This window comes from Rhinatrema bivittatum, chromosome 9 (genome assembly GCF_901001135.1).
Source record: "Rhinatrema bivittatum chromosome 9, aRhiBiv1.1, whole genome shotgun sequence".
Taxonomy (NCBI): Eukaryota; Metazoa; Chordata; class Amphibia; order Gymnophiona; family Rhinatrematidae; genus Rhinatrema; species Rhinatrema bivittatum.
This window is the reverse complement of record NC_042623.1, coordinates 249,550,883-249,572,441: the sequence shown is the minus strand read 5'-3', so window position 1 is coordinate 249,572,441 and position 21,559 is coordinate 249,550,883. Positions and strand designations below refer to the sequence as shown.

General features: G+C 44.0%; 1 protein-coding gene across 2 annotated transcripts in view; it reads right to left on the bottom strand.

Moving 5' to 3' along the window:
• The window catches only part of SPATA16 (spermatogenesis associated 16), a 317,457-nt gene that overhangs the window by 123,834 nt on the left and 172,064 nt on the right, over positions 1-21,559 (bottom strand). For both annotated transcript variants that reach the window (XM_029617036.1, XM_029617037.1), the window contains exon 5: positions 16,105-16,189. In XM_029617036.1, coding sequence (XP_029472896.1) covers positions 16,105-16,189 — 85 coding nt within the window. The remainder of the gene's footprint in view (positions 1-16,104; positions 16,190-21,559) is intronic.

Below are 21,559 nucleotides of genomic sequence, written 5' to 3'. Positions count from 1 at the left end.
AAAAAATATTTCCTGATGTTGTTTGAGCCTACTCCCTTGAAGCTTCATATCATGACCCCTAGTTCTACAGCTTTCTTTCCATTGGAAAAGGTTTGATTCTTGCATATTATTAATATCCTTCAGGGATTGAAAAGTCTATATCATTTCTCCCTTATTGCTCCTCTCCTCTAGGGTGTACATATTTATTTCCTCAAATCCCATCTCATATCTTTTGGTACAAGCACTGCACCATTTTAGTTGCCTTTCTCTGGACGCTTCTATCCAATCCCTATCTTTTTTGCAATATGGTTTCCATCAATGACTTGTACAGGTGTATTATCACCTCCCTTTTCCCTGTTGGTTATGCCTCTCTCTGTGTAGTCCAGAATTCTTCGGGACCAAGTTCCATCACCTTGTTGTATTGCTTTGCGATCTTCAGATCATCAGACACTATCACCTTGCGGTATCTCTCCTAGTCCACAGGGTTCACCTCTATGAGTTTCCCTGTGTACTGATGGTTAGTCTAACTTGTTGTACACTGCCTTAGTTGAAGTTTTTTTCGAAAAAAGATGGATAATAAATCATCATAATACAATTTTCACACCAAATAATCATGAACCTATGTATTAATTTAATTTATAGATTTCTATTCCATGATTTACAAGGAGTGGCCTAAACAAAGCGTGTTTGAGAGGTTGCGAATCAATGTCTACTAGATTGATATATTCTATAGTTCCAATATTGATTGCATGATCTATTCGTCAGAAAGGTTAACTTACTTCTATCTTTTGGAAGACTTTGGGGTCTTGATTCTCCCCAACTCCTTACTAACTTCTCTAGCTCTTCTCCAAACATCTGACCTTTGAAAAGTAACTTGCAGAGGCGAGCTTTGACAAGGAATCGACTGCCCAATATCTTAAGCCATAGATGCTGCCTAGCCCTGTCAGATAGAGCTAGAGATCTTGAAGAAAGCCTTATAAGGTCATACAACCCATCTGCTAGATGACCTGTTACTGACTCTAACTTGCATTCTCTCCTCCTTCTGGAAGTTGCTGAATCCCATGTAAAAGGGCTCTAGAAACATAACAGACAACTGCCCCTGCTTCAATTGAAGCTCTTTTGTCCTGATGATGTTTTAATGAAGCCCCCACTTTCCACTGGAATGGTGGTTGTTCTTGATACTGCTGAGACCAATGTATGTACTTTAGGCCTATGAACATTGTGAACATCTGATGGCGGCGGGTGTAACTTAGAAAAATGTCTTATGCACTTTAACCCTGAATCTAGGGACTCTAATGCAGACATCAGGATGCTTTCAATTTCTAGATGAAAGGAAAATGAAGTAAAAGGCTTGCATGCATCCTTAATTATTGGGTTACAATACAGGATCTCTTCAAACTTATCTGATAGTCTTAAGGCTGAATTCATCTGTGAAATTTAATTGTAATTTCATCCTTAAAAAACAAGCATATCACTGAATCTTCTTTTCCTTCAGAAAACACTTCTACCTCTAAGGAATCATAATCACTCTATGTAATCTTCATTTGGTTGGTTCAAAAAATGAAAGGGTCCCTCAATCTCGGAGCTGCGTCTTGCTCTTTTAGCTTGCTTTGTTGAAAGGCGGGGCATGTATTGAGATTGAATCTGTGTAGCCATTAAAGAAGCATCCTCTATTTCACCTTGCTTTTGCCATGCACAAAAAGGATGATGGAGGAAATTGAAAGAAATCAAGTGAACATCTACTTGAAGGAGTGAAAAAGTATGAACAGAGCCTGCTGAATCCAGGGAAAACTGGAGCTGGGTCATTTCTTTCATTTAAAACTGGCTGCACTGCAGCAAAATCTGATTGAGTGCTTCTCAAAATGGCGGCTGCATCAACTGCCAATTTTTGAGCCTTCCTCTGTGCTGGAATTTGAAATTAGATTCTTAGTACCTGAGCATTTGTAAGTATATATATTCCGGGCGATATACGGGGGGGGGGGGGGGGGGGAGTAATAGGTTGAGGCAGTATTTTTTAAGTTTAAATTGTTTTTTTAGGAGGTCAAATGAATGTTGGTTCAATGGAAATTCAGGAGTTTATGGGATGTGGAATACAGGAGAGCTTTTGTGAACTTTTTTGCTTGGAGAGCATTTTTAAAGACGGCCGGCACCATCTTTAAAAATGGCGCAGGCCATCCAGTGCTCCTACCATGTGACAGGGGCCGGCCAATGGCATGGATACCCTGTCACATGCTAAGGGCAAAGGGCCATCGGCGCCATTTTGTTTACTGGCAGCCGACGGCCCGAGAGTGGGAGAACGCTCCCAGGACCCCCACTGGACCACCAGGTACTTAAACATTTTTTTGGGGGGTTGGAGGGGTCCAGAGGGTGGGGGGATACTAAAGAACTAATTTTAAAGGGTCGGGCTGTGTTTTTGTAAGTGTCCTTTCTTCCCGCCCCCCCCCCCCCCCATAATGATAAGAGAACCCATGAAATTAATCATGGGGTTTCCTATCGCTATCGGGGACCCCCCCGATATCTGATGAGATTGAAAATATCATCCGGTATTTTCAATCGTCAGATAAACGATTCACATCCCTAATGGATTGTGAAAGCTAATATTATCTAGTGTTTCTAAACATGTTTTCTTATTAGATACAGTTTATACTGAGATCGAAGTGTTCCGTGTGTAGCTGATGGTTTCGCTCAAAAATTAAAGTTCCCCTGAAGAAGCCGTATAGGCGAAACGAGGCCTTGTTGGGATAAGCAAAATAAGTGAACACGCCATCATTGGACACAGTGGGAGACGGATAGGGACAAACCAGTGATGAGTTATGCCATTTATACCACATAATGTGATACTAAGAGATGATAAGTTATGGTTAGGCATAACAGCTCTTTTTTCAATTCTGTATTGTAATACCAAGGATTAACAATTCATGAAGTGTAAATTTTATATTTATATATTCATAGATGAAAATGTGTTATACATGAACTGTTGTATTGTGCTCAAACATACAGGGTGATGTATTGTGTTGATATAAAGGCTGTAGATGTGGGCTTTGCTCAAGTATAGAGGGTGATCACATTTAGTGATAGCTAGAGATTAGTTAGAGTCGAGAGTGAACAGGGGTTTTTAGGAATTGTATATTCCGTATATTAAATTTTTGTATGAGGATTTTGTATTGTATGCAAACAAAACATTTTTATAAAAGATTTTCCCAATAAATATGAATTTTCATTTTAAATAATTGTGAATACAGGTGCTTTTTCCTTCTCCCCTTTTTTAAGGGTTTCTTGTGGCTTATATCAAGCACTAGTTAGGTAGACACTGCCGAATGACATCCCAGTGTGCAGGTCTAGCACGGGTGAGGCCATAAAGTTATTTTTACTCTTCGGGGCAGGAACCTTGACTAGCTCTTTACTTCCCAAGGTGTAGGTTGGTTGGCCTGGAGGAAGAAAGGAGTCATTTCAGCTCCCAATGTGACAGGGATGGTTTTCTTACACATTCCCTTGTATTTCCCCTGGGGAGGATACTGGTCTCCGTTGTGAAAGCAGTGAGTGCAGAAATAAAAACTCTGGAGCTACCTGGTTAATATCCAAACTAAAAGGCTTTACTGTTAAGCCCCGATGGTGAATGTCACAACTCAAACTGCAGCCCCACAGAAATCTCTCTCCAGTTCCTTTACAGACTCTTCCCTCCGTCTGTGCAGGACTCACTCGTATCAGGGCAAGGGAGACACCCACTCTTCTTGGATTAAGGAAAAGTGGAGCTCCCACAGGGGCAGGGTCTTTAGGATGGTCAAAACCCCTTCCAGGCTGATAAAAAGAAAAAAGGTAAAATCTGTGCCACAGAGGGTAACTCCTCTCTTTCTCTCCCCAGGGGGGGTGAACACCAGATGGGTGTCCCAGTGATGTTGTTTTCTTTACTCAGAGTTAGCAGATTTTCAGCATCTCCTTGATCTTACACAGTCTCGTTGGTGCTCTCTCTGGGCCCTTGATGTAAGGGACCCTCATTGAAACAAGCAGTTCTGTCAGGAATGAAGTGGCAGCCAAAACCTTCCTCCTAGATCTTCTAATAAGTGCCCTTTCCCGAGAAAGGAACAGAAACTAACAGCGGAGTCCCCTCCTCGCAGCGGGTCACCACCACTTCAGGAGTGTTTCTTCCCTATCCCTGGGTGGTTCACACAGAGGGCTCCCCAATCCCTGCGTGCAAGACAGGCCCAGGTATCCAGTGAGGCTCCTAATAAAAATCCTCAAAACTCTCAAAAGCAGCCCAGAGGGATATCCCAAGCAGCTATGGGCCGATACAGTAAAAATCACGGGAGAGCAGGCAAGTGCCCGCTCTCCCAGCGCACGCACAGGCCACTCTCCTGTGCACGCGATACAGTAAATTAATTTATTTAAATTAGCGTCCGCGGCAAAAAGAGGCGCTAGGGATGCTATTGCGTCCCTAGCGCCTCTTTTTGGACAGGAGCGGCGGCTGTCAGCGAGTTTGACAGCCGACGCTCAATTTTGCCAGCGTCGGTTCTCAAACCCGCTGACAGCCACGGGTTCGGAAACCGGACGCCGGCAAAATTGAGCGTCCGGTTTTCAACCCGCGAGCCGCGGGCCCATTTTAAATTTTTTTTTTTTTTTTACTTTTTTTTTAACTTTTTGGAGCCTCCGACTTAATATCGCCATGATATTAAGTCAGAGGGTGCACAGAAAAGCAGTTTTTACTGCTTTTCTGGGCACGTCCCCGGCGCCAGCAGAAATTATTTATTTATTTATTTATTTATAGATTCTTATATACCGCGATACGTAAAGTTATACATCACCTCGGTTTACAGTAAAACAATAAATTAGCAACAGGCTTTACATATAACAGGTTATACAGTAAGAAAAACATTTAACAGCTACAGACTTTACATAAATAACGGGTTTCAAGGGTAAAATACTAACTTCATTAACTATAATAACCAATATATATTCATTTTCAATAATTAAGCAGGAGCCATTAACTGTCTAAGGCAATGTCCAATGTCAAATTAAAGTCAAGAAATTAAGAAATTAGCGCCTACCTTTGGGTAGGCGCTAATTTCTTAAAGTAAAATGTGCGGCTTAGCTGCACATTTTACTTTCTGTATCCCGCGCGCATACCTAATAGGGCCATCAACATGCATTTGCATGTTGCGGGCGTTATTAGGTTTGGGGGGGTTGGACGCGCGTTTTCGACGTGCTATTACCCCTTACTGTATCGGCCTGCTAGTGAGTAGCCTGGAAGGAAGTCCCTCCCAACCCTGGCCAGGACAAACAGACTGGTTTAGCTTGCCCCTACTGACTGAGCCTGAAACCAATTCCTATCACCTCTGCACTCTGTGCTGCCTCTTGAGCTCACTGTGGAGAGCTTCTAAATAGACTTCCAGTGGGACGGCCATTCCAGACTCCACAGAAGGAGGAGCTGTATTTGAATGGTACCTCCCTCTAGTCTAACTTATTCTCTCTCTAGCTAAACAGGGACTCAACCATGTCTGAACTGGTGTAGTAGGGACTGGGTTGCCAACTGGCTAGGGTTGCCAACTGGCTCCAGATTTTCAGGACAGGTTGATCCACTCCTGGTTTTACTCCCCTGCATGCAGGTACTTATTCTGATTTCCCTAAAAAAAACCCCAATACTATAAGTCCCAGCATGCAATGGGGTAAAACCAGGACTGGATCAGCCTGTCATGAAAATCTGGAGCCAGTTGGCAACCCTGGTAGAGAGAGAGGAGGAATTTAATTTAACAGATTTCTATGCCATGTTTTACAAGTACCAGCCTGAACAGTACAGATCACAATACCGTAAAACTTCCAAAAATTAACAATTATCTGACCTTTTTATTGTGTCAAATAAAACACAATAAATGTGTTTATTTGCTTTAATATGCAAATATACTAATATTCATGCAAATAAGATCACAAATGCCTTGCTGGCTCAAACCAATGGTCCCTTGAGCCCAGAATTCTGATAGTGGCCAGTCCGGGTCACATGAAGGTATTCAACAGATCCATTCCCAGCTACTCAGAGAAGTGAGAGGGAGTGAGCCCCAGATCTACCTGGTAAATACAATTAATGGATATGTTCTTAAGGAATATGCCTGAGCCTCTTTAAAATCCAGCTATTTGACTAATCTAGACTAAATTCACTGGAAACAAACGGCACTGCTTTAATGGCGCATGGACTGAAATTATTTTCTGAAATTTGTTTTTCACTTTGCTACCTTCTAGTTTCATGGAGAGTGTCCTAAGTTCTAGTACTATTTGAAGGGGTAAATAACTTGTTCCACATCATTCATGATTTCATAATTAACTGATTATCCATTCCTGGAGAGTTTACAAAAGCGCAATAAGCATTTTGCCAATTTTATCCTGGACTTGGGCTTATCACTGAAAGGTGGGAGGGGAATTACTTCAGAAAATGCCGAAGGTGTGAGAGGCCAGATCTCAAATGCTTGCTTTCTTTTGCCAACTTGGAGGCAGCTAACATGTTGGAATTGCAATTCCTCACACAGCAGGCAGCTGGGAAGAAGGAAGTAAAGAGAGAATCAAACCAGTATAGGGAAAGGCATCAAAACAGACTTTGTCCTACCTTGGGCACACGTGAGCAGAGGATCTGGGACACAGAGGAAAGCCCAGTATTGTTGGTCTGGGAAAAACGCAGGCCTAAGTGTTAAGGCTCCTACTCACAAGCTCCCTCTGCAGTTGGAGCTGTAGTAAACCCTTGACCTGCTCTAAACGAGTGTTTCCCAACCCTCTCCTGGAGGCACACATGGCCAGTCAGGTTTTCCAGGATTACCATAATGAATATGCACGGGATAGAGTTGCATACATTGGAGACTTCGGGTATGCAACTCTGTTTCGTGCATATTCATTAGGGATATCCTGAAAACCAGATTGGTTAGGTGTGCCTTCAGGAGAGGGTTGAGGAACACTGCTCTAATGCCAGGACCTCAGGACATTCCTCGGCTGAGATGTGCCGTTCAATGTGGGAGACCTCCTCCTTCAGCTGAAACATGGGATCCTGGAAACTTTTCTTTATATGGTTGACTGACCTCTTAAATGCTCAATGGCTTGAGACACTGGCAATCTTTTTCCATACAGCATCTTTTAAGGCAGTGGACTTGTGTGTGCTATCATTTCCAATGCAGATATTTTAATGATCCCTAACCTTGTCTATGAGCATCTCCTTCTCCTCGTATGAGAACTTCACATTTTAAGAACAAGATCCCTGCAGTTCTAGACTCATGCTTGCTGCTTTCTCCCTCATCCCTCCTTATTTTTACTTTTCTTAGACCAAGCACTCTCCTATTCTCACTCACCCTCTGCCACTCTCTGTTCTCACCACTCTTCTAACAACATACAGACCTGAACGGAGAAAAATCCTCCATCTACCCTAGATATATACCAAGACTAATAGATAATACCAGTCACATCCACTTTCATTCCAGCAGGCAAGAAGTACAACAAAGAGATGGACACCAAGAACAAAAATGACAAAGGACAATATACAACACTCAACAATTGCAAGATAATGCTAAAAAACAGCCACATCTTCCAATGCCTAGGTTCAGAGTCACCACCCTCCTCACAGCACTGACAGCATTCGCTCCACAGAGAACAGCCTTGTTACACTTTTCAAGGCAGAGTGGATCAGATAAGCCCATTTTTTTTCATACTGGGCATGCTCAGATGAAGTCATGGTATTTATCATTCCTAAATGACAAATTATCATTTCTTCAGCACTATTAGATGTACCATATCTTATCTAGGGCATCACAATATTTACCACGCTGTATAGCTTTTGTAACACTGCTTTGCATGATAAATGACAACATTTTAGTGCAACTTATGTGTGCATATGCTAACTTTGTACATATTGCATGGATTCTCGGATGTGAAGGCATTGTGTAGATAGCTCCAATTGTGTGATACTTTTCTGCTGTTTAGTAAAATCTACTCTATAATATTTTACGGGGCTTTATTTTCAAAGGGCTTTTCCCCCATTCCTTGTCTACGGAGAAACTCCTTTGGAAAGGTGGCATAAACATTTAAAATAAATTAAAGAGGAAATACGGTCCTCAAGATTCACTTTTACCTACTGTTCCCATGGGAGGAAAGCCTCTGTCTCTTCTTAGACATTGCTCCTGCACACTAAAAGCTGTGTCACGGCAGATATACCAACTCTTCTAAAGTGACAGTTATTCAGGCTTTTAAAAAAAATCTGTGGCCCAGTGGAAGAATTAATTTTGGAACTTGGCTGCTGTCACATCAGCTATAATTATCTACTGATGAATGATGTATATCGTGCCCATACATTTCAAATGCAAGGCATCTCAAAAATGGTTTATTCAGAGAGGATGTTTCCTTAAAAATTAACGATCTGCCATGAAATGGTAATAACTTGGTGGAAGAAATGACTGTTTCCTTGCCTCCACCGAACTTTTCCTGATATTCCCTTTGGCTTCTAGTTCCAGACCTTTCTAGTACTAATCTCAATATATATTTTTTTTTTACTTTTTAAAAAAATAACTCCCAATCCAAAGTACATTATAACAGTGGTTAGTAGAGATTGTCTTTCAGACGTCTATGTGGAACTTTGTGCCAGAAATTCCTACCTGACCTTAAGCGGGCAATTTTCAAGCCTATGCAGATTGCTGCAACATCTACCAGTTCTTTTTCCCCTGTGGGGTTTTGCATGTTCTAGGGAAAAAATGTAACTGCAGAGATTTGCACCTCATTTTCTGTGGATATTTCCCCCCACCCCCCCTGAAAAAAAGCAAAACTAAGTATGACGTTTCCAACCCCCGCACCCCATCTCTGACTTCATCTACTTCTCCCACAGGCAAAAAGTAGGCACATTGTTGATTCCTGTGCTTATTTTGACCTGCATGCAGGTGTGGCGCCTCTGCCACAGAAAGTGCATAGAGGTTAAAGGTGCTGAAAGGTTTAATGGTAAAAATGCAGGTTTCTCTTTATGGGAGCCTTGAGGGGTTGTAAGCAGTGAGTCGATATTGGTTGGAAGGGCACAGGATGTGCATGGGGCAAGAGGTTAATCTGGAAGCAGCATAGGAATACTCCAGAGCCCTGGGTCAGCTATGTGTCAGGAGGTGTAATCTGCCTTCTTGACAGACAAGCCCTGACTCTATTGAGTCTGGGGCTGTTCCAGGTTGCAAGGAACGAGAATGGGATGGAGCTGTGCTCCTCACCCAGGATCTCAGAAGGGAGCAGCAGGAGGGCAGGGATTTTCCTCTAGAAATTCCCTCAGGCTTGAGGAGAAGAAGGAAAGAGTGCAATACAGCCTGAAGTTAAGAATAAAAGATAAAAGCTGTACTTAACTAAAGCAGGAACTCATCTGTGCCAGGAAGCCAATCTGTGCCAGAGGGAACTTGTTTTGGGGCTCGGAGGATCCTGAGGCTGTGCCAGAGGGATTTTTCCTTGAGCTGAGCAGGACATTTTGTGAGTAAATGTTTTACTAACTAAGGAGAATACCAAGCAAACGTGCAAGGACTAAGGAGAAGAGAAACAAAATAACCAGAGAACTTGAGTTGCTATAAGAGGAAACTGTTAAGGAGAGGAGTTAAGGTTTCTGGAACTGTGATTTTGGTTGATTTCTGCAGCTACCTGAACTGTCACTGCCATTCGGGCCGATACAGAGAGAAGCGCGGGAGAGCCGGCGAGCGCCCGCTCTCCCGACGCGCGCCCAGGCCAGTGTCTTGGGCGCGCGATTCAGTATCGGCCTGCATGCAAATGAGAGCCAGAAGCGGCGGCTGTCAGCGGGTTTGACAGCCGACGCTCAATTTTACCGGCATCGGTTCTCGAACCTGCTGACAGCCTCGGATTCGGAAAACAGATGCTGGCAAAATTGAGCGTCCGTCTTCCAACCCTGCGGGTCGCGGGCAGATTTTTAATTTTTTTTTTTTTTTTAATTTTTGATTTTTTTTAATTGTTGGGGCCTCTGACTTAATATTGCTATGATATTAAGTCGGAGGGTGTACAGAAAAGCAGTTTCCTGGTGCTGGCCAAAATTAAAATGTGCAGCTTTTTGCCTACTCGCAGCTCTCTCCCAACTCATCTTCCCCTTTCTATCCCCTCCTCAGTTCTCCCATTCTCCCTCTGTCCTCTATCCTTCCCTAGTCTCTGTTTCGCCCTATCTTTCACCCCCTCCCCAGCCCTAATCTTTCTTTTGCCTCTCATTCCCTCACAAGCTCACGCTTCTTCTATTATTCACCTTCTCCCTGGTTCTAGTCCTTTATTCTGTCTCTTATCCACTATCCAGTTTCCCATTCCTCCTCTCGTCCCCCAGCCCGGTTCCACCCTTTCTCACCCCATCCCTTTCCACTGCCTCTCACCAGATCCTTCGCACCATCTCTTGCTCTTTCTTTACCCCTCAGTCTCCACCTCACACCCCACTGCTAATTCCTCCTAGCCGCGTTATCCTATCCCCCCCATTCACAGTACCAGCTCCCTGTCCCACACATCCTCCCTCACAGTCTCAGTTCCCAGTCTTATATCTTCCTGACCAGTGTTTCCCAACTGACGTGTGCCGTGGCAAACTGGTGTGCCCTCAGCCCTGATCAGGTGTGCCACAAAACAGTCACCATTGCCTGATGGACAGATCCAGCCTAGCACCTGGGCTCTGCTCCCAGCACTTTGCAGGAGCACCAGCGGGGGCTTTTAAACATGTAGGAGCTCCTATCTAGGACCATTTGGATCATGTATTCCTCATCTTCCCAGCTACAGTGTGGGCCCTAGAGGGTGGTAATGAATGGGCAGTAGGAAGGGCATGGATAGCCGGGCCCTGCGTTCTTCACCATACATAGTGCACACGGCACTTCATCTGTCCCCTCTTGAGCTTCCAGCCTCTGTCTTATCCCCAGGTCGAGCGAGACAGAGGGAGTTTGCACTGAGCACCTTGTATTGGGAAGAGCAGCAGTGGAGGAGCTCTGGCAGACACATCCTGCAGCCGGGGTAACTATAACCGAGCTGGCCACCCACATCAAACTGACTTCTCTGTTCTCCTGCACTTGTACATAGAGAGAAGTGGCCCACTGTGACAAGTTCGGGTCTGGCTTTAGCCCCTCTCCCCCCCCCCCTCAATGTCCTAGATGCTGCACTCCCCACCAAATCTCCCAGTCCCCCATCCACCCATGCCCCAGTTTCCGCTCACACCGATCCACCCCCCACCGCGCAGTTCCCACTCTTTCCACTTCCAATCTCAGCCCTCACTCACCCAATTCCCCCCAGTTACCACTCAACCCCATCCCCCAATTGCTGCTTTCCCCCCCCCCCACAAACCACCCCCTAATTTCTCACTCCCTGTGCATTCCCTCCTACTGCCAATCTCCAGTCCCCCTGCTCCCCCCGCCCAAAACTCAAGGTGCTTCTCTTCCCTCTCCCAAGCCCCCGTCTCCACTATGCCCCCAGCTAGCCCAGGTGCCCCTCTTTCCCCTGCCCCTCAGTCCCTGCTCTCCCAAAATGCCCCAAGGGCTTCTCTCTCCCTCCCTTCTCAAGCCAGAGAAGCAGAGCAGTCATTGTTCCTTCTCTCCTGCACAGCTCACAGTCTAAGATGCTGTTTGCACCGTAGGGTGCAGCTTAGAATTTTAAGCAGTCCCACGAGATTCAAACAGCTCCTTGGAGAATGAGCCAAGCACGAGAGGGGGGAAAGGTGCCTGCACTCTTCTGACGTGCTGGGCCAATGGAAGGGACAGCGCTGATAGCCGAATAATTTTACATGAACCCATATGAGTGAGTATCAGGCTTGTTGTAATATGTATTGGGTGTGGGCTTGGTCCTCAAAAAGTAATGAGTAAACTGAATTAAAATTACAATATAGTAAACCTCCCATACCGAAATGACTTAACTGCTAGCACTCAAACAGTAACAAGTCTATCTATGAAAAAGCAACACTGCAAATAGTATACCAGGCCTCAAAACACCAATATACCTCCTATTAGAAAAATAGAACAAGACAGGCTGCTATAGATCCCTATGGAGAAAACCCTACACAATTTGGAAGTAATTTTAAAAGGATTTACACGAGCAAATGTAACATACTATTGTAGCAATTTTCAAAAGCCATTTATGCACATAAAGTGCACTTACGCGGGTAAATCCTATAGACAATTCAATGGCATGTATTGTAGCAATTTTCAAAAGCCCACTTACATGAATAAAGTGCATTTACACGCGTAAAACAAAGTTTTACGTGTGTAAATGCTTTTAAAAATCAGGCCCTAAAAGAATACCTCACCTCAGTCACACATGTAGAACACCGACAGAACCTGAACAAATGCAGAATAGGGAGACCATAAAGCACATAGAAACTTGCAGACAAAAACTGAACTGGAAACTGCAACAAGCCAGTCATAGTGGGGTAGATTTTCAAATACCGCGAATAGGCGTACTTTTGCTGGCGCATCAGGCGCCAGCAAAAGTACGCGGGATTTTAGTAGATACGCGCGTAGCCGCGCGTATCCGCTAAAATCCTGGATCGGCGCGCGCAAGGCTATCGATTTCGTATAGCCGGCGCGTGCCGAGCCGCGCAGCCTACCCCCGTTCCCTCCGAGGCCGCTCCAAAATCGGAGCGGCCTCGGAGGGAACTTTCTTTTGCCCTCCCCTCACCTTCCCCTCCCTTCCCCTACCTAACCCACCCACCCGGCCCTGTCTAAACCCCCCCTTACCTTTGTCGGGGGATTTACGCCTCCCGGAGGGAGACGTAAATCCCCGCGCGCCAGCGGGCCGCTAGCGCGCCGGGACGCGACCTGGGGGCGGGTCCGGAGGGCATGGCCACGCCCCCGGACCGCCCCGGGCCGTAACCACGCCCCCGGGCCTGCCCCCGGAACGCTCCGGACACGCCCCGAAAACGCCCGACACGCCCTCGACACGCCCCCCTCAGAAAACCCCGGGACTTACGCGAGTCCCGGGGCTCTGTGCGCGCCGGTGAGCCTATGTAAAATAGGCTCACCGGCGTGCAGGGCCCTGCTCGCCTAAATCCGCCCGGATTTTGGCGGATTTAGGCGAGCAGGGCTCTTAAAATCCGCCCCAGTATGCAGTGCAACAATAGAAAAACAGAATCATGACCATTTTTCAGAAAAAATAAAATAAAATCAAGAAATATAAAAAAGTTATAATAGTTAAACCATACTAATAAAAAAATAATACATTTTTTAAATTAGCTGATAACTAGAACATCCAGTAATTCAAAAACTTTTATAAAAATATTAAAAATGTTTTCAAATACCAGTAAAATATTAAAAAATCAGACACATCTAAAAACACCCAATAATTTAAACTAATAAGGATAAAAATATCCCCCACTCTCCATATCTGGGAATTTGATATCTGGCCACTCTGGGATTGTTATGGATTTGTGTGTGAGGAGGCAGGGGGAGAATAGGAGGTGCATGCATGAACTTTCTTCTCTCTCATACATACACTCTCCACATTCTCTCACATGCGCTTACTGTCTCTCATGCTCTCACACACACACATGCTCACTCTCACACATGCTAATATACACATACAGTCGCTTACTCTCTCATACATGCTGACATACATACATGCATGCTCACTCTCACTCGCTGACACACACATACTCTCACATACACATTGACATATGCACACACACATACTCTGACACATACACACTTGCTCATTCACTCTTTGCTCCCTCGGGAAATCACTAGCTGTAGCAGCCTTCTCCTAGTCAGGGATGACTCTTTTTTCAGAATGGCCACGTCTTTCTTCAGTTGTGAGACCCAGTTGTTGCTGTTCCTGATTGCTACTTCTGGCCCTTCGGCCTGATGGTGCACTATCTCCTGCTCTTTTGGCCTCGCAGTCCAATGCTTGCTCCTTTTTTTGTTTTTTTTGTTTTCAGATTGCAGCCTGACGGTGCTCTGCCTCCTGCTTTTCTTCTGGCCCACGACACAACCCTGAACCACCTCTTGTCTCTTTTTCATCGGGCCACAGGGTTGGCGGTGCTCTGCCTTCTGCTTTTCTGGCCTCGTGGCTCAACACTTTGCTGCCTGTTGCTCCTTTTTTTTTTTTTCTTGAGGCCAACTGTGCCTCACTCTTCTGACCCCAGGCCCGACCTTTCACCACCTTTTGCTCTTTTGTTTTCAGGGCTGAGCCGCGGGACTATCTTCTGCTTCCAACTCTTTTGACTGCGTGGCCCGATGCAGCACCACCAAATTGTTTCTCTTCAGCCACTGCTTTATCAGCTGCTCCAACAGCTGAGTCCTTTCTCAAGGTGCTTCCAATATGTCTTTTCTTAGCCTGCAGATGGCGCACCATTATGGTGCTCCTGGGGCAGTGGCGCTTATGGCCACAGCCATATTGGCCATAGGCTAGCTATGGCTCTGAAATTATCTATTATTTGGAGCACAACTTGAGCCTGGAGAGTGGTTTGTTTATGTGGCGTGTTCTCAGTCGGGTACTGTCCCTGCAGGTTATCCTGATCCCAGCTCACAGCCCCGGAGATTTATTTATCCACCTTGGGACAGTAACTAAAATACTCCCCGAGCCTGGGAAGGTGACCCCTGGCGTACAGGGGGTAACAAAGGGAAAAAGAATTTCAGACATTTCTTTTGCCCAGGCAAATAGCTTTTTCATTTAAGTTATTCAATTAACTGCTTTTCACTCAAAACATCAAAGCAATTAACCAAAATAAGCGTAAAATAGAATAGTACATAATTAACATCAACACAGATAAATAAAAACAGAAAATAGAGAAAGCCTTAGAATTAAAACTAATCAAACAATAAAAGCAACATCAATAAACAGATAAACATAGTCTATTGAGTAATCTAAGTATCAAATACAGAGCTAAGCTTTGACTCCTTTCCTGAATTGGAGATAGTTATTTTCACATTTGAGATTTAAGGGAAGACCATTCGAAAGGGATGGTGCCAAGTAGCTGCAAGCAAAGTGACAAGTGGTCTCACGTCCTAATAAAGGACAAACCAGGAACTGTCAAAAGGTCTGAGAGGAACAAAGAATCCATGTAATTTTAACTGGAAATAATAAAGATGCCAAAATTTGAAAATGGCCCTGCAAATGTTCACTCATAGCCAGCAAATCCCAGATGATTTGTCTTTGAAGATTGGCTTAAGTGTACACTTAAGCAGCACTAAATAAAATACATTTAAAAAAAAAAATGGGGCAATTTTTGAAGGGTTTTTTTTCCCCTTCAGATAAAAAAATTGCCCTCCCCATATACCCATGTAATTTCTAACCACAACCCTGAAATGTCCCCTGGAACATTTTCTTTCAATGCACGGGCATATGTTTAGTCAACCAAGAATCCCCTTTCTGCAGATTTGTGCAAGCTATCTGCATAACTCCTTACATTATGTGCATAAATCCCAATCTAGGCTTTGAAAATGTATCCCTGCTTTGCTAAGACTTTTCTTCCATTCCTGTGTCCATGGAAAAAACCCTCAGTGAACTAGGCCTTTAACTTAAGCAACTTAACTATATGATCCCATACTTTGAGTTCTTTTCCAGTGAAAAATAGTTCTAATTTTACCTATCTTTTTTTTTTTTTTTTAATATCTTTTAAAACATACCGGAGAGAGAGGATTAAATTCATTTAGATAAATATAAGCAGTATCATTTTTTTTTTTGCTGCTACAGTGAACTTCAGTGCACTTTTTAAACAATGTGAATACACATGGAAAAACATTTATTCCCCTTTACTGTACTATATTGCTGGGGTTCATTGCATTTTTGAGCTGGCCTTCCCCGAGTGATAGTTTTCAGTCTAAAGACTGGAACATGCATCCCAAATCTTTGCACTAAGGCTGACAGACCATGGGCCAGTCGGATAACAGGACAAGACCCATGGTCTTAACACGCATTAAACTTTGTGGCAAGCCCTCAATATTTTTCACTTAGGAGCCAAGAATTCACGGCCTCTGAATTCGGCCCTAAAAAACCCCAAAAAAACCCCAAAACGATCTTAGGACAATCTGCTTCATTTAAAATTATGTTACTGCTGCGCAGCGCTCTGCTGATTGATATGCCCGGTGCTACCTTTGTCTGCGGTCTTCCAAGCACTGATCCTTCATCTTGGCCCTAACAGTGAGCCAGGCTCCTCCCTGCTGGTTGTGGGTCATCAATTTTTACCTGCCAATACAGTTTGATGAGCTTGCTTATGTGCTGCTCGCTGCCTCCTGACATCCAGTACATGTAGTCAGCAATCATGGCACTCCTAATGGCAAGGACAGAATACATAAGTGAATTTAAAAAAAAAAAAAATATATGCAAGAGCTAGTATTTAAAATAGATCCTATAAATTCAGATATGAAGCCTACATGAAAAGGGCATTCATTTATAGCTCTCTCCACCAGTAAGTTCAACAAATCTCTTGCTAGAATTAATCCCTATGAATTCTAGCAATTAGTATTCACATATCTGCAGAACATAGACGGTGTTAAGCTGTAGGTCTGGAAACTACATTACTCCCTCCCTCCCACACACACACCCCTAAACTTTATGTCTAATTACATTTTTCACAAATATTAAACTGCTGCTAGGAGATTATTTAAAATTCCGTCTTCGTTTTATGTTTTTCACCTGGCAGCTTTCCTCCTCCTGCTCCTTTGGGCTTGGAGCTCCCTCGGAGCCAGGGCCGGGATTTGGGTACCTGGGGAGTTTTCTCCTATTTTACGACCCTGTCCAATGGCCAAGTCCGGCCGGGTGCTATGCACCAGGGCTCCTTCTGCAACCCCTGCAATCACAGGGCTCCGAAGCCGGACTTTAGGTTTCACCCTTGAAAAATGACCACAAGGTCCTCTCTCCCCGGGGGGTGGGGGTGGGTAACGGTGAGGACTTGCAAAGGCAGCTTTAATGGCCACCTCAGTCCCAGGGGTTGGAATCAGGGATCACTAGGACTCCAGGCCGGCCCTGAATATAAAGCTGCACACTATTTACTGCCCTGAATTTGCAAAGGAGCACAATAACTGATAATATTCTTGCATTGGGTTTTGGATATCTCTCTCGTGCTATCAGGGTCAGATAGGGCTACCCTTTGATTAAATTATACCATCCTGAAAGACTGTCATCACAGTAGCTCTGATTTCAGTGTCTAATTTTTGGCACCCTGCTGTAATATTGTTCTTATTAAAGCTATGGATTAACAACTGCAATAGAAAGGAAGGAATGTTTTTTGGGGTTTTTTTTTACCTGCGTGTCTCCTCCTGCCCCTTTGTACTTTCAGAACAAGGGCTGGCATCAGGTTCCATGAGCCTTCGCTTTTCAAATACCTTGGGATTTTCCCCCATTTTTATATTCCACCCCTCCTTCCATCCCCTCTGCCAATATATACCTATTCTTGACATTATAGTAAGAATCCTGGGGTGGGGGCCTTGCAACGCTGCTTCTTCCAGAAGCCTGTATTCATGGGCTCTGAATCTGACCACCAGATATCACCCTTAAGCAATGGCTGTGACTCCCTTTCACTCCCCCCCCCTTCACACAGGGAGCTGTGAAAGGTGTCTCTGTAGCATCCCCTGCCCCAGCCTGCTCAGGGAGTGGGTGACCTGACTTGAAGATCCAGCAGGAGACCTTCTGCATGAGAGTGTGTGCAGCACTGCTGCTAAGCCACTGGGACCAACCCAGAATTTTTATGCATGTCTCTAGCACACCTTAAAATAAGCAGTTTGGTTTTTTTATGATTGTATGCCTGCATGTCTGGTGTATTCATTTTGATACTGTAAGAAATGTGTGGCCAGCTCCAGTCCTCGACAGCCACTAACAGGCCTGGTTTTCAGGATATCCATAATGAATATACATGAGAGAGGTTTGCAATCACTGCCTCCATTGTATGCAAATCCTATCTCATGTGTATTCCTTGTGAATATCCTAATAATCAAGCCTGTTTATGGCTTTTGAGGACCAGAGTTGGCCACTCCTGCTCTAAGGGCTGCCAGTCCAATTAAATGAGACTGAATGTGATTCCAAGTTGTCATTTTAGTTAATGCATAAGAATGCTGTGCACACTGTTACTATCATCAAAAATTGATTTATTGATACGGTGCTATCAGCATGCAGTTCTGTATATTTTCCTTATTTCCTATACATTCATTATTCTCTGATATTTGGTTGAATCAAGCAAAACATTGTGCCCTGTTTTATAGTATAAGGTGTCTTGCTGCAAGTAATACCCTTTCAGCAAATGTTTCATAGTCTGCACCATGGGCACACAGAGAGCTGACTAAAAGCCAGGGAAAGAGAGAGAGAGAGAGACTTTTTATTTTTTTGTAAAAGGTCTTTAGAGTTTGTTTGATAGTGACGCATTGTGCTGCTATGAAAGAAGGCAGACATGGGGCTTTTGTGCGCCAGGTCTGCGGAGACCAATCGTGTAACTCTTCAGTATGACTTTCTGCTTTTGTCAGTCCGTGAAGTAATAGAAATATGGGCACTAGGAAAGAGGCAGGCTACACTTCCTACCTGCTCTGTTTTGTGCAGAAAATGAAAAGTTCTATTTTCATCGGATAATGGTCCCCGTTAATCATAGAATGCTCTCAAGTCCTGCTGCTGCGGCACCACCTATGCTTATTGCTTGACTGATTTGGAGCGAGGGTAGCCTAAGCTCAACTGTAGCTTCACATCTGTTGGGGCAAGGCTTCCTGCCTACAGACGATGATGATAAGCCCCCCTGTGAGAGCAATGGGATATCAAGGCACTGCCCTTATGAGCACTCCCCATTCTTGGTAAGTAACGTTTTCATTTTGAGTAGGTCTTGCAGTTTGAAACTCCAAACTGTGGGGCAGCTCTTATATTTCATATGTCTTCTGTGGGCAAGATAGTATTGATTGTATAGACATAGGTAAGTATCCAGGGGAAATGTGAGGTGAATACTAGACAAATATGCTAAGGTGTATATTACCTACTGTGTGACTTCCTATTTGTGTTTTGCACTCATCATTCTTCTCCTGATCTGGAGGGGTAATCCAAAAAGATTACTGAGAGGATGATCATTCCAAGATGGCTCGAAGAGGTCTTCCATGGATACTTTTGGTCAGCTTTGGAGGCTCCTTCTAACCCAGGTGGTGCGCAATATGAACTCATGGTATTTTAAATGTGTGCAAAGTCATGTGACTATAAAGAAGTTCAGGTTGGCTAGAACTAGAGGGCGTGCCCTCTAGTGAGTGGAATAAGATCCCACTAGATGTGAGACAGCTACAGGATCTAAAATTTTTCAGAAAGGCTTTGAAGGCAGTATTTTATGAAGCTGCTTTTGGATAAGGTGTACTGTTTTTTCCTGTTTTAATGTTTGTTTTATATTTGCCTGTTAATGTTTATTTTATTTGTTTGTGTATGTTTTTATTATTTTTATGATTGTTACTTTGTAAGCCGCTCCGAACATTATATAGAGGTAGCAGAGTAGAAGAATTTTTAAATAATCTATATAAATAAAAATGTAAATGTTTGTTTGTTCAAAATCTTAAATCTCTGAAAGTTCTTCACTGATTGCTTTGAAATTTTGACACAACGTTGCATTCGATTTCGCGCATGTTTTTAAATACCTATATTATATAGATGTCACATCTGTGACAGGTAAAAACATGCTTTTTGTGAAAAATAGCGCCATCTGTTGGATGTAAAAGCAACACATGCTATCTACAATATAAATGGGCTCTGACCGATGGACCTCAAATGCGCAGTAGAGAGCAGCTCTACCACGCATGTGCGGACCATAGAGCTCTGCGCTACATGCTGGGTGTCACAGAGGAGAGGAGGAGAGGGCAGATGAGTCGCCGTTCTGAGAAATGGCTCAGCCCGTTCCTCCACCACTGGGGAAGGGGGAGGGAGTAGGGACTGCCGGACAGTTACACACAGGAGGAGGAAAGGGTAAAAGAGTCGCCAAGCCAGTCCGTCCACCGCCGAGGAAGGGAGGAAGGGAGTTGGGACGGCCGGAGCAGAGCAAATGCGCATTGTGAAATTAAACCAGACTGAGCCACGGCAACGCGTGGCCGGGTACAGCTGGTAATAAATAAATGGTGACTGCTAGCAACACATGCACACGTGGCCGCATGGCTGTTCTATCTTACCAACTTTTAATTTGTTAAGAAGACTGAGTGGCTGTCTTTTTTCTTTTTTTTCAGCTGTGCACCCTTTTGATTGTTGGTTGTATATTTTCTATGTCTTACTGGAGGAGGGGGGGGGAGCATTAACTATTTGTGATGACCTTGCAAAACAATCAGATGTGATTGGTAATATTCTTGTTTCATTGTCTCATGTTCTTATTTCTGCCTTTCCTTTCCTTATTCTCTTTTATGTTCCTATTTCCTGCCTGCCTCATTCCTTTCAGCTGTCTGCTTTCTATACATTTCTGTATCTTCAGGGAGTAAGACTTCCACTGTATTTGATAGGTAGAGGTTAAAGGGTTGCTTTAGTTGTGTTTTTTTTTAACAGCCCCACCATGACATGCTGCTTCTCCAGCTGCAGGAGGACGAGGAAGTAATTCCCTCAGCCCCTCGGGGAACAGTCATTTTATCTTACATTTCATTTGTATTACCCCTTATCAAACCTAAAGGATTGCCCAAAGTGGCTAATAACATTTTAATATACAATCAGGCCTGGCGCGACAAGGGGGAGGCCACAGGGCTGCCAGCAGCCGAAGAAGGAGAGAGGCTGCAAGCCGCTGTCAGCAGTTGGAGAGACCTGTGTTCCATTTTTTGTGTGTGTGTGCACGCCCAGCTTTTGCTCTCCCCCCACCAATCAGGAAGGCCTGTGGGCCATATAGCCCGAAGATGATAGGAGGCCCATGGGGCCTTGGTGGAGCTCATCCCACCATGGCCCAAAGACATCAGAAGGCTCATGGGACCGTGACGGAGCTCATCCTACCAAGGCATAAAGACAACAAGAGGCCATGTGTATGAGTGACTGAGAGCCTGGTGTTTGTGCATGTATGTGTGTCTGTGTGAGTTCCTATGTATGTGCATGTGTGTGTCTGTGTGAGAGCCTGTGTGCCTGTGAATGTGTCTGTGTGAGAGCCTGTGTGCCTGTGAATGTGTCTATGTGAGAGCCTGTGTGTATGTTTGTGTGCCTGTGAGAGACCATGTATCACATATAGGCTCTCACAGGCACACACACACACATACACACACACACACACACACACACACATAATGTATCTGTGAGGGAGAGGGAGCCTGTGTATGTTGGAGAGAGGGAGTGTGTGAGAGAATGAATGTGTTATTGTGCTTGTGTGTAAGAAAGAAAATAAAATGTGGGTGTCCCTACTTCCCCCCAGTCCATAGCAGTCTCAGGGTGAATGGAAATCAAAAGATCACAGGTATGGAGAGTAGGAGATTTTTTAAAAAATCCTTATTAGTTTTAATTATTGGGTGTAATTTGATAATTCTTTTCTTTTGAAATATTAAATTTTTTAGGGGGGATAGAACATTTTAATTATTGGATTTTTTATTCATCAGATGCTTTGAAATATTTTATTGGTGTTTGGGAAATGTATGTTCTATTTATTAACTGTTTGAAATATTTATTCTTTTTATGAATATGTTTTTACTATTATGATTGTTTTATTTTCTTGATTTTATTATTTAATGATTTTATT